Raw genomic sequence first — 12,554 nt, 5'->3', positions numbered from 1 at the left:
TCCACATATTAATCGGTTTTGCCGATTAATAGTCCTTTGCTGGAACTATCAGCAAAAATACATAGTTTTTCCGGGTCGTGTCTGTTTCTGGAGCGTGCGTGTTGTTTTATAACGTGATCCTACACTCTGTAGCTCATTCATGTTAGTTCATAGTGCATTAACTAAAGTTAACAGATATAATGAAATTGAATTTAATAAAAAAATTTATTATTAAATGTTGAAATAAACAATCAAACAATACGCAATACTTCTAAAGCATTTCTTAACTTCAGTTCAGGTTACAAATGGAATCTTATTTTAAATCATTACCATTTCACATACATTTAAACAGTCATGCTTACAGTGGCTTAACAAAGTGGCTTTTTTTTAAATCCAGTATTTATATTAAAAAAAATAAAAAAATTAGCCAATACAATCAAACCTTCTGTAGCTGTTGGTATCGGTCGACCTTTACCCAAGACTTCAGCTGTTCATAAAATCACAAACCCCACACACTTTTGGTTAAAAGCTTTGTTATTGCACGTTTTTACAAACTGCTTTTAAATGTTTTTGTTGAACACTTTGTGTTTTGTTTCCTCCTGCTGTACAGGTTCATCGAGTATGGAGAGTATAAGGACAACCAGTACGGCACGAGTATAGAGGCCATCCGCTCTGTCCAAGCCAAAAACAAGATGTGTCTGGTGGATGTGCAGCCTGAGGTGCGCTTTGTGTTTGAAGCTGATCTGAAATTAAAGCACAGAGAAAAAGTGCAGGTTTCTGCATATAGAATAGAATAGTTTTTAATAGTCATATATACATTACAGCACAGTGAAATTCTTTCTTCACATATCGTCCGTGCACAGGGTCGGCCATGATACAGCACCCCTGAAGCACATGTCTACTGACTATTCCTCTACAGAGGTTGTCAGGACCTGTATTTGTCCACCACCACCAGATCCCAGACATCTTTTTATGATCGGCCAATGTTTGACCTCAATGATCTTTAATTAAGGAAGCTAGGATATGTGTGAAAGTGTGTTGTAAAAATTGTCAAAACAAGACTTTAGTTGACATTTTTTTGTTGCTGCTGCAGGCGTTACACACCCTGAGGACTGCTGAGTTTAAGCCTTACGTCATTTTTGTGAAACCGAGGATCCCCGAGGGCCGCAGACGTCGCAGTGCGTCTTCGCCTTCAGCAGGAGAGCATGGCCGACTCACGGTGAGCTTTAACCTTCTATGCATCAGAATAGTCATTAATTTTCTTATTTAACAGTTTATTTACATGAAATCGCATCTCCATAGCATTAAAATGAGTTTGAGTTAACACATTATTTTGACAGCCCTAAATATATATATATGTTAGGGATGTCAAAATAATGTGTTAACTCAAATTAATTTTAATGGCACTTATTTCATTAACCAAAACCGTCTGTGTGGAAACATAGCAAAGGTTCAGTTTGGTGTGCTGATTATTTATTTAATTTAAAACACCATAATTACTTTAAAACATTTACAAGAATATTTTGTCTTCATGCTCTATGATGAGATTTTACTAATAATAAACATACATTTGGATGAAGCGTCCATATTTGTCCATGCTGATTAGAGTATTAAAAACGTGATGTTTTAATTTAAGGTACATTTAGAACAGAAAAAATTGTGCGTTCAAGTTGGGATTAATCACAAGTTAACTCGTGACAATCATGCAATCAATCGCCATTAATTTTTTTTTTTTATCAATTCACAGCCCTCATTTTATTTATATATACGTATAAATATATACATACAGTAAATCTATGTATTGACGATAATCTCTGCATCTCAGGAGGAGGACCTGCAGGAGATGCGTCAGTCGGCGCAGCAGATTGAGCAGGAGTATGGTCACCTGGTAGATCGGGTCCTGATTAAGGAGGATACCACAAGTGCATGTGCAGAATTGCGCCTGATCTTGGAGCGCCTGGAGAAGGAAGCCTTCTGGCTGCCAATCAGCTGGGTCAGGAACTAAAAAACAGTCCAGAGCAGGACAAAACAGGACACTGGACTTCGCTTTGTTGACTGCATTGAATTCAGTGTTTTTTTGTTTTTTTTTTGGACCATGAGGAAAAAAGGAACTAAGAACTCATGAAGGAGAGGAGTAAGAATAATGATCCTTCACAAAAAAAAAAAACGTAGAATCTTCTATAAATCCATATGCATACATAATATGGACAATGATTATACACACGGCTGCTTTTTTTTTCCGAATTCTTCTTGGAGATACGAGTTTATTAAAATCACATAACTTATTTTTTACATTTCATTTGAAAAGAAACATGCACTGTGCCAATTATATTACCTACTGCACACTTCCATGTCCTCAACATGTTGTTTTCTCCAGTTTTTTTTAGCCACCTCTTTATAGCAACTGATTAAATCCAATATAAGAATCACCATGCCAACCTCTAATCTCTGAACTCTGGGAATAATGACAGAAAACATCTCACTGTCCATATAAATATATATATATATATATAGATAAGATAAATAGATAAATTGGTGTAATTAGGTTTGAAAGAAATGGTGTATGGTGTGAAAACGTTACAAAATATCTGTATAGTTGTGTATGCTAAGATTTAAATTGTGGTAAAATGAAACAAACAAAAGACACTATGTGATATAAATGAATATGAATAACACATAAATGGTGAAATGTCCATGAACTTTTAATTCCTCCACCTAGAAACCATAGGAGATGTAAAATTCTGCTCTCGGTAGAACGTTGTTAAGTGTCACACCATCATCAGAGATCTTTAAAAAAAAAAAAAAAGAACTTTCTGAGTAAATGGAATCATGCATTTGAATATTGTTGCCTAATGACCTAATGTGTTATGTTGTTTACGTATTAACTGTTCATTTCTGCAGCATATTACATGTATAGCATTTGGCAGACGCCCGACTTACAATTATCTCTTTTATACAACTGAGAAGTTGAGGCTTAAGGGCCTTACTCAGGGGCCCAGCAGTGGCAGCTTAGCAGAAGTGAGATTTGAACTCATGACCTCAGCATCTTAACCATTGAATTACCACATCCCCCCCATACTAAACACACGATGAACCCCTTAGATGTTAATGCTGACGGTGGTAATTCTGAGCGGAGAGATTTTGGCTTGTTGAATCGAAAACGCCTACACAACTGTAGCTTCGCAGTTAAGTTCGAATGCGATAAACCATTTTTCAGCTTGGTTTGCAGGTTCGTGATCCCTGTATTCAAAACTCGGGTGTTAAACTCTAAGCGGGCTCTTAGAAATACTTGGAAATGATGTGTTTGACTACTCCGCTCTTACAAAAATAGCGTACTTTGGTGTGAAAGAGACGTTCAACAAGTGTGTATGTACAATTTGCGCCAACTTCACAAAAGACATCTTGGGGGGGAAAACTCTTGACATGGTGAAGTTTTTATATTTTCTATATTACAACCAAGTTGGAGGCTGAACCTGTTCCAAACCCTGTGCACAAACCAAAGATTTACATGCTGAAGTGGAAGATTTGAAGTGGCCTGCAATATAGAGCTCTGATCCCAACCCTATTCAATGCCTTTTGTGAATGCTGACTGCACCCCAGACCTCCTCAACTCTCCTACATCAGTACTTGACTTTACTAATGCCCTTGAGGCTGAATAAGCACAAATCTCCACAAGCACACTCCAAAATCTATTGGAACATCTCCCTAAAAGAGTGGAGGTTATATTCATATGTGCTTTTTTAACCAAATTCAGTCCCCATATTCTGAACAACATTCACTGGGAAGATGTTCCACTAGATTTTTGTCTAAAGGGTGTTAAGTCCTCTATAGCAGGACACTCAAAATCTTTAATTCCAACTCATATTCTTCATGGAGTTGGCTTTGTGCACAAAGACATCTGGGACACATTTGGATCTTCTTGTTCAAGTGAGGGGATAATTTTTATGCTATCCAAAAGACACGATTGTGTGCCTTCAACATTGTGGTAAAATTTTGAGAAAAAAAAAAACATGTATGGCTGGAAAAGTTGGGCGTCCCAATACTTTTGTCTAGAATGTGTGACTAATAAAGGCACCGTCTTTCTCATTTGAAGTTTAGACAGAACAAGAATAGACCGTCGTCTTCCTGCAGTGCCAAAGGGCATGTACTGTAAGCTCTGGCACCAACCCTCATCAAAATATCATCAATCAATACGGAAGAACCTCATTAAAACAAAAAACTCATTAAAACACTGAGAAATCTCTGTATGCTCGATATGTCTGTGTAAGTGTGTTTTTTTTCATACACCTACCACTGCTTTATTCAACACATTCTGCTCAAAGAGAGAAACGATTTCTTTTCCCTCCCACACGTCAGCCTTAAAACGTGTCTTTAAAGTCGTCCTGTTCCATCATGAAGCACAACAAGGTTTTAATCCTGCCGGGAGCAGCAGATATGAACAACTTTTCTGTTCTAATCACCTCTAGGCTTGTTTTTTATTTTACGTCTTTAAAAGAAATCACTGTCTTTGAAAAGAATACATGAAGTATGGATGATAGGAGTACACTCAAGGAAGACTGAAACATTGCCGTTTTATTTACTGTATTCAATACTTTTAACAACAGATGCAGCAAATAATTTTTTTTTCCTAGCTCTAGACCTAAAAAGCTAGAGGCTGCAATGATGAGGGAAAAATCATGAAAGAAACCAGACTCTAAAGGGAACCAACCCTTATTACAGTGACACTAGATAGTGGAATTAAAACCCATTGGAGTGTACAGGTGTAGAGGAGTAAGCATAAAAAATAAACTTCATTGCGGCATTTTTCCATTTTGCAAAGCATAAAAAATGTAAGTGCAAATATCACGTGGCTTTTAAACAATCAATATTAAAATTGGAATAATTAAAATGGATTCAGTCGCCACAGCATAACAACAGATCTATCAAAAATAATAAATAAACACAATTGATCATGACATTAACAATAAAAAAAATAAAAAATAATAATGGGCACTGGTGAGCTCTAAACAAAACTGCAAAATTAGAAATTCAAAGACCAACCAACCAAAACCCCTCAAACAGACCCTGCGAACTTTAAACCATCTAACAGACAAACAAACAACGACCTACTAAGAGATTTTTAAGGTATTTGTAACAGCCAACCAACCAACCAACCAACCAACCAATCAACCAATCAAAAACAGATTTAGTGATGTTTAAAACAGAGAAACAAAAACCCTCAAACAGACTGTAATCTTTAAAACCAAAAGACAAACAAACAAAAACACTCAAAACAAACTCTCTGGTCCGCTGGTCCAAACAGACAAATAATAATATAAAAAAAACCCTCAGACTCTGTGACCTTTAAACAAACAAACTCACACAGATTCTGGTGATCTGTGTGAGGGGCACCAGATCACCCACCATCTATCTCTGTCGGTCGTTCAGTCGTTCTTTCTGTCTGTCTGTGTGTCTGTGTCTGTCTTTCTTTCTTTCTTTCTTTCTTTCTTTCTTTCTTTCTTTCTTTCTTTCTCTGTCGGTCATTCAGTCGTTCTTTCTGTCTGTCTGTCTGTGTGTCTTTCTTTCTTTCTTTCTTTCTTTCTTTCTTATTGTCTGTCTGTCTGTGTCTGTCTGTCTGTCTGTCTGTCTGTCTGTCTGTCTGTGTCTTTCTTTCTTTCTTTCTTTCTTTCTTTCTTTCTTTCTTTCTTTCTTTCTTTCTTTCTCTGTTGGTCATTCAGTCGTTCTTTCTGTGTATGTCTGTCTGCATTTGTGTGTCTTTCTTTCTTTTGTCTGTCTGTCTGTCTGTGTCTTTCTTTCTTTCTTTCTTTCTTTCTTTCTTTCTTTCTTTCTTTCTCTGTTGGTCATTCAGTCGTTCTTTCTGTGTGTATGTCTGTCTGCATCTGTGTGTCTGTGTGTCTGTGTGTCTGTCTGTCTGTCTGTCTGTCTGTCTGTCTGTCTTTCTTTCTTTCTTTCTTTCTTTCTCTTCGTGCATGATTAACATGCCAAAGCACATTTCTATATTTTGTCCCACTTTCTTCCAGGCTCTGTCTCTCCTATGTGTTTTCAAATAATAGCTGTGTTCATTACAATCGTCTGGACTTCGTTTGTCAGATCGTTAGCCACAAAGAGAGTCAGTTTTCCTGAATTCTCGCTGTATCTCTCTCTCCACTCTTTGTGCTCACTTGAAAGCCCCAGTGGATCATTCATAGTTTGATTGACTGTTTTGTCATGTTCAATTGTTTCCCTTCGCTGTTCTCCTTACAGATCTCTTGCCTATGGCTCGGGCCAATTTCTACAATTGTGCTCAGCTCGGTGCTTTGATTAGATTCTGCTTCACATTTAAAGTGCTTTGAATAAAAGTCGACTCCAAACTCAGTGAATGCAAATGAAGGGGATCAGAAATTTAGAGAATGTTAAGTCCATTGGTGCTGCTTTATTGTTTAACAATCCACAGCCACTAGGGGGCAGAAGAACAATGAATCTTTAACTGTGGGCTTCACAAAGATCCCTGAAGCTCTTCTGCTGGATCAGCCATCTAGCAGGAAAGATTCGTTTACAGAATCCCATGTGTTCGATTTGGTTCATGGTTTTCTGAAAGTTTTAGAGAGACTTTGCTGGGAAGATTTATGGCCTTGCAGTATTGATTTCTCCATTAACAAGATTTCTCTCCCTTTTTTTTTTTTTTTTTTTTTAAATATGGTAAATTCAGTTGTTCAGAACTAGCCAGAGCATCATTTCCACTGTTTTCTGGTTTGAATGAGTGTACAAACTGGATTGTCAATTATATGTTGTTTTTATAGAGATTTGACATCAGTTTGAATTGTACAAGTTATAAAAATTTCATTGTAATCCTTTATGAAATAAGTTGTGCAACATCCATTTTAATTTATGACAGTTGTATATATAAATAAGCAGGTCACCAAATCTGGGTGCTTCATCTCCTGGAAGATATTGTTCACTGCCATTAGCTGATATTATGCATTTTTTGTCTAACTTATGCTTTGATGAATTGACATTCCTATGATGGAAAACCCTAAGAACTCCCATGTATTAAACACTGAGCTACGACTTCACCTTGACACTGGTGAGTCTTTTCATTGGTTAAAACTTTCCAACAACTAGAACCACCATATTATTATAGAAGTGTGATTTCGGCAGCTGTAACTTCCGTGTTCAACAACTTCTGATGGATCACATTTAAGAATTAAACAACACTAAAATGTAATAATAAAAAAATATAATAATAAAAAATGTAAAACGAGTACACCGCTCACATTTCAGCAACTTTAGTATATCTTCTCAAGGGACAACACTAAATAAAAAGTTGGATATATTTTGGATATACTGGATATATTTATGTGTATATACTTATATATTTTCTATACTTTCTTATTTATTTACTTTAATTTTTATCCCTATATTCTACTTCTTTTTTCATGTTTAAATGTTGGACAGTTGTAAAAAGCATTTCACTGCATGTGGTACTCTGTATGAATGTGTATGTGACAAATAGAATTAGAATTTTATTTTAGAGTAGTCAATGTGCAGCTTGTATAGCAGTACAGTCCTCTGAAAAATAACTCAAAATACAGCCATTAATGTCAAAATAACTGGCAACAAATGTGACGACAGCTCTACGTCATGTAACCATGCAAAGTCACATGACCTATTCATCATGTTGACGTGACCATGAACATGAGAAGTACCAAATTTGTATTCCGCAGCTAGCAAAAAGGGGTATTACTGCATATAAAATATTTTTACTTTATCGATATATTAAATTCTAATTATAGATTAAGTAAATTGTTTTCAAATGGAAAAACATTGGGTTTCCTAAAATGTACTTGCACTTTGATTGTATTCATTCACACACAAACTCTCTGTTCCTGAAATAGTTGCTGTAAATAACACTGTATATGGTAAATTGATCTAACACACAGATACAGTCCATTATAATCTACAGTCAAATGCATGATTTTGGGTGTGGCTCCTGTACATCTTGTACATAACTCAGTTAGCTTGTTCACAAAAGTTATTTTCTTTGGCAAATAGTAAATTGTACGTTTAATGTTATAGATTTTACAAGTTTTGTGTCTTTGTTTTGACGAACCCTCTAGAAATGTACTGGCGCCCTTTATCTCCCATTTCATGCAAGTTTAGACATTGGACTTCTTTGGACATTTAAAGGCTTTGGCATGGAGGAGTTGGTGTTGTTGTCATCTATAATGATCTCAGATGTTGAGCTATTTTATGAGTTGCTCAGTAGCTCCTGGTTCCACAACATCAAGACTGTAGGAAGGATATTGCTCAATTACACACTCCGGTGCTCATGTTAGTTCTCACTCTCCGGTGTTTTAAATTGTTTTCAGTTTTATAATCACACTCTTGATGTCACCCAAATGAGGATGGGTTCCCTTTTTGAGTCTGTTTCCTCTCAAGGTTTCTTCCTCATATCATTTGAGGGAGTTTTTCCTTGCCACAGTCATCAGGAAATAGCATGAGGTATAAATACGCACAATTCACTTTTTGTTCTGTAAAGCCGCTTTGAGACATTGTTAAAAGCGCAATATAGAAATAAACGTTTGCACATATTTCTGTAAATGCAGTACAACACAACAAAGCTCAGTGACACACAGAGGGTATAAAAAGGAAACCTAATGATTAAAATCAAACATGGAGTACAATGTAAATGATAACAGATCAGTGAACTGCAGCATTGGAGGCAGAACCAAAGAAGTAGAGAACAAAAGCAAAAAAAAAAAAAAAAAAACATGGCAGAATGAAAGATAAATATGGATAAAAGTTTTGGGACTCCTGACTTTTCCAGCTATGTGTGGTTTTTACACAACCATTACTTTCAAAGTTGGAGACACGCAATTGTATAAGATGTCTTTGGATATCAAGTCAAGTCAAGTGGCTTTTATTGTATTTCTACTATACACAGTGGTACACAGTACACAGTAAAAACGAGACAATGTTCCTCCAGAACCCTGGTGCTACACTAAACAACAACATAAAGCTACAACACAACACAAGCTACATAAAGTGCATCAAGTGCAACCTGGTGCAAACAGTGCAGACGAAAAACAGTACAGACAGACAACACAAGACAAGACACAAAACTCAAGACCAGTAAACCTACTGTATACTTGGTTATACTATACCCGGGAGTGAATATAAGAACGCAATGTAGTGCAAAAATACAGCAGCAGTCAAGATGTACAGAAGACAGCATGTAAACAGTGTAGTATAAATAAAGTCGAAGGTGCAAAAAAGCATGTAAACAATATAATAGTCGAAGGTGCAAAAGACGGCATGTAAACGGTAATACAGTGAAAGGTGCAAAAAAACAGCAGTTAGAGTGTAGTACAGTCAAGTTGATGTGGTACCATAACAATTTTTATTTCCTTCCTACTTCCCATTTAAACTAGGAGACTCAAACGTGTTCGAGCATGACAATGCCCCTGTTCACAAATCCAGCTCCGTAAAGTCATGTTTTACATTGGGCTGGTATGGAAGATCTTGAGTAACCTGCTATAGAGCTCTGACTTAAAATCTATTGAACATTTTTGATCAATTGAAACGCTGACTGAACCCTAGGTCTTCTTACAGGTAGGAATGAAGAACCCAAAGTGGAGCTGAAAGACTTGTGACTCCCTGAGCTCTTCCACTTGAAAGCACTGATCAAACCTTTAGCATTGATTGACTTGATCAACTCTCCCTTAAGCTACAAGCAGGACATACAGAACCTCTCAATTGCTCTCGGAACAACTGACAAAGGTTTAAACCCTTTCGTATCATCCATGACCACAACAAACACTTGACTTTTAATGTTTTAGCTGCAGTACCTACTTGAACTAATACCATTCAAATAAAATGCTTTGAATATAATAAGGAAGAAGGTAGGATCGGTTTAGCCTGATGCAGTAGGTTCAGCTTAGCTTCTGAAGAGCTTCTGTGTGCTTTCATACTGAACATTTAGTGCACTGGATTTGTTTGAATAACAAGATTACTGACGCCTATCAAAAACCAATCAGTTGTTAATATTCCACAACTGAGAGAGGTTTTAAATGTATGTATTGCATGATCCTCATTACTGTGCTATTTTTATTATTAGATAATCAGAGATAAAATGGGCTTTCTGTTATTATAACTGCACAACACAACAAAGCTCAGTGACACACAGAGGGTATAAAAAGGAAACCTAATGATTAAAATCAAACATGGAGTACAATGTAAATGATAACAGATCAGTGAACTGCAGCATTGGAGGCAGAACCAAAGAAGTAGAGAACAAAAGCAAAAAAAAAAAAAAAAAAAACATGGCAGAATGAAAGATAAATATGGATAAAAGTTTTGGGACTCCTGACTTTTCCAGCCATGTGTGGTTTTTACCCAACCATTACTTTCAAAGTTGGAGACACGCAATTGTATAAGATGTCTTTGGATATCAAGTCAAGTCAAGTCAAGAGTCAAGTCAAGTCAAGTGGCTTTTATTGTATTTCTACTATACACAGTGGTACACAGTACACAATAAAAACGAGACAATGTTCCTCCAGAACCCTGGTGCTACACTAAACAGTAACATAAAGCTACAACACAACACAAGCTACATAAAGTGCATCAAGTGCAACCTCATGCAAACAGTGCAGACGAAAAACAGTACAGACAGACAACACAAGACAAGACACAAAACCCAAGACCAGTAAACCTACTGTATACTTGGTTATACTATACCCGGGAGTGAATATAAGAACGCAATGTAGTGCAAAAATACAGCAGCAGTCAAGATGTACAGAAGACAGCATGTAAACAGTGTAGTATAAATAAAGTCGAAGGTGCAAAAAAGCATGTAAACAATATAATAGTCGAAGGTGCAAAAGACGGCATGTAAACGGTAATACAGTGAAAGGTGCAAAAAAACAGCAGTTAGAGTGTAGTACAGTCAAGTTGATGTGGTACCATAACAATTTTTATTTCCTTCCTACTTCCCATTTAAACTAGGAGACTCAAACCTGTTCGAGCATGACAATGCCCCTGTTCACAAATCCAGCTCCGTAAAGTCATGTTTTACATTGGGCTGGTATGGAAGATCTTGAGTAACCTGCTATAGAGCTCTGACTTAAAATCTATTGAACATTTTTGATCAATTGAAACGCTGACTGAACCCTAGGTCTTCTTACAGGTAGGAATGAAGAACCCAAAGTGGAGCTGAAAGACTTGTGACTCCCTGAGCTCTTCCACTTGAAAGCACTGATCAAACCTTTAGCATTGATTGACTTGATCAACTCTCCTTAAGCTACAAGCAGGACATACAGAACCTCTCAATTGCTCTCGGAACAACTGACAAAGGTTTAAACCCTTTTGTATCATCCAGGACCACAACAAACACTTGACTTTTAATGTTTTAGCTGCAGTACCTACTTGAACTAATACCATTCAAATAAAATGCTTTGAATATAATAAGGAAGAAGGTAGGATCGGTTTAGCCTGATGCAGTAGGTTCAGCTTAGCTTCTGAAGAGCTTCTGTGTGCTTTCATACTGAACATTTAGTGCACTGGATTTGTTTGAATAACAAGATTACTGACGCCTATCAAAAACCAATCAGTTGTTAATATTCCACAACTGAGAGAGGTTTTAAATGTATGTATTGCATGATCCTCATTACTGTGCTATTTTTATTATTAGATAATCAGAGATAAAATGGGCTTTCTGTTATTATAACTGCACAACACAACAAAGCTCAGTGACACACAGAGGGTATAAAAAGGAAACCTAATGATTAAAATCAAACATGGAGTACAATGTAAATGATAACAGATCAGTGAACTGCAGCATTGGAGGCAGAACCAAAGAAGTAGAGAACAAAAGCAAAAAAAAAAAAAAACATGGCAGAATGAAAGATAAATATGGATAAAAGTTTTGGGACTCCTGACTTTTCCAGCCATGTGTGGTTTTACCCAACCATTACTTTCAAAGTTGGAGACACGCAATTGTATAAGATGTCTTTGGATATCAAGTCAAGTCAAGTCAAGAGTCAAGTCAAGTCAAGTGGCTTTTATTGTATTTCTACTATACACAGTGGTACACAGTACACAATAAAAACGAGACAATGTTCCTCCAGAACCCTGGTGCTACACTAAACAGTAACATAAAGCTACAACACAACACAAGCTACATAAAGTGCATCAAGTGCAACCTCATGCAAACAGTGCAGACGAAAAACAGTACAGACAGACAACACAAGACAAGACACAAAACCCAAGACCAGTAAACCTACTGTATACTTGGTTATACTATACCGGAGTGAATATAAGAACGCAATGTAGTGCAAAAATACAGCAGCAGTCAAGATGTACAGAAGACAGCATGTAAACAGTGTAGTATAAATAAAGTCGAAGGTGCAAAAAAGCATGTAAACAATATAATAGTCGAAGGTGCAAAAGACGGCATGTAAACGGTAATACAGTGAAAGGTGCAAAAAAACAGCAGTTAGAGTGTAGTACAGTCAAGTTGATGTGGTACCATAACAATTTTTATTTCCTTCCTACTTCCCATTTAAACTAGGAGACTCAAACCTGTTCGAGCATGACAA

At 36.6% G+C, this 12,554-nt stretch overlaps 1 protein-coding gene across 9 annotated transcripts in view; it reads left to right on the top strand.

The window, feature by feature from the left end:
- The window catches only part of mpp3a (MAGUK p55 scaffold protein 3a), a 35,726-nt gene extending 31,493 nt beyond the window's left edge, over positions 1-4,233 (top strand). For all 9 annotated transcript variants that reach the window (XM_046866468.1, XM_046866463.1, XM_046866467.1 and 6 more), the window contains 3 exons: positions 590-698; positions 1,073-1,198; positions 1,805-4,233. In XM_046866468.1, the coding sequence (XP_046722424.1) occupies positions 590-698; positions 1,073-1,198; positions 1,805-1,984 (415 nt within the window). In that variant the 3' untranslated portion in view covers positions 1,985-4,233. The remainder of the gene's footprint in view (positions 1-589; positions 699-1,072; positions 1,199-1,804) is intronic.
- Positions 4,234-12,554: the final 8,321 nt, after the last annotated feature.

This window comes from Silurus meridionalis, chromosome 14, assembly GCF_014805685.1.
Source record: "Silurus meridionalis isolate SWU-2019-XX chromosome 14, ASM1480568v1, whole genome shotgun sequence".
NCBI classification, from domain to species: Eukaryota; Metazoa; Chordata; class Actinopteri; order Siluriformes; family Siluridae; genus Silurus; species Silurus meridionalis.
The sequence above is the reverse complement of the archived record's forward strand: the minus strand, read 5'-3'. Positions and strand labels throughout refer to the sequence as shown.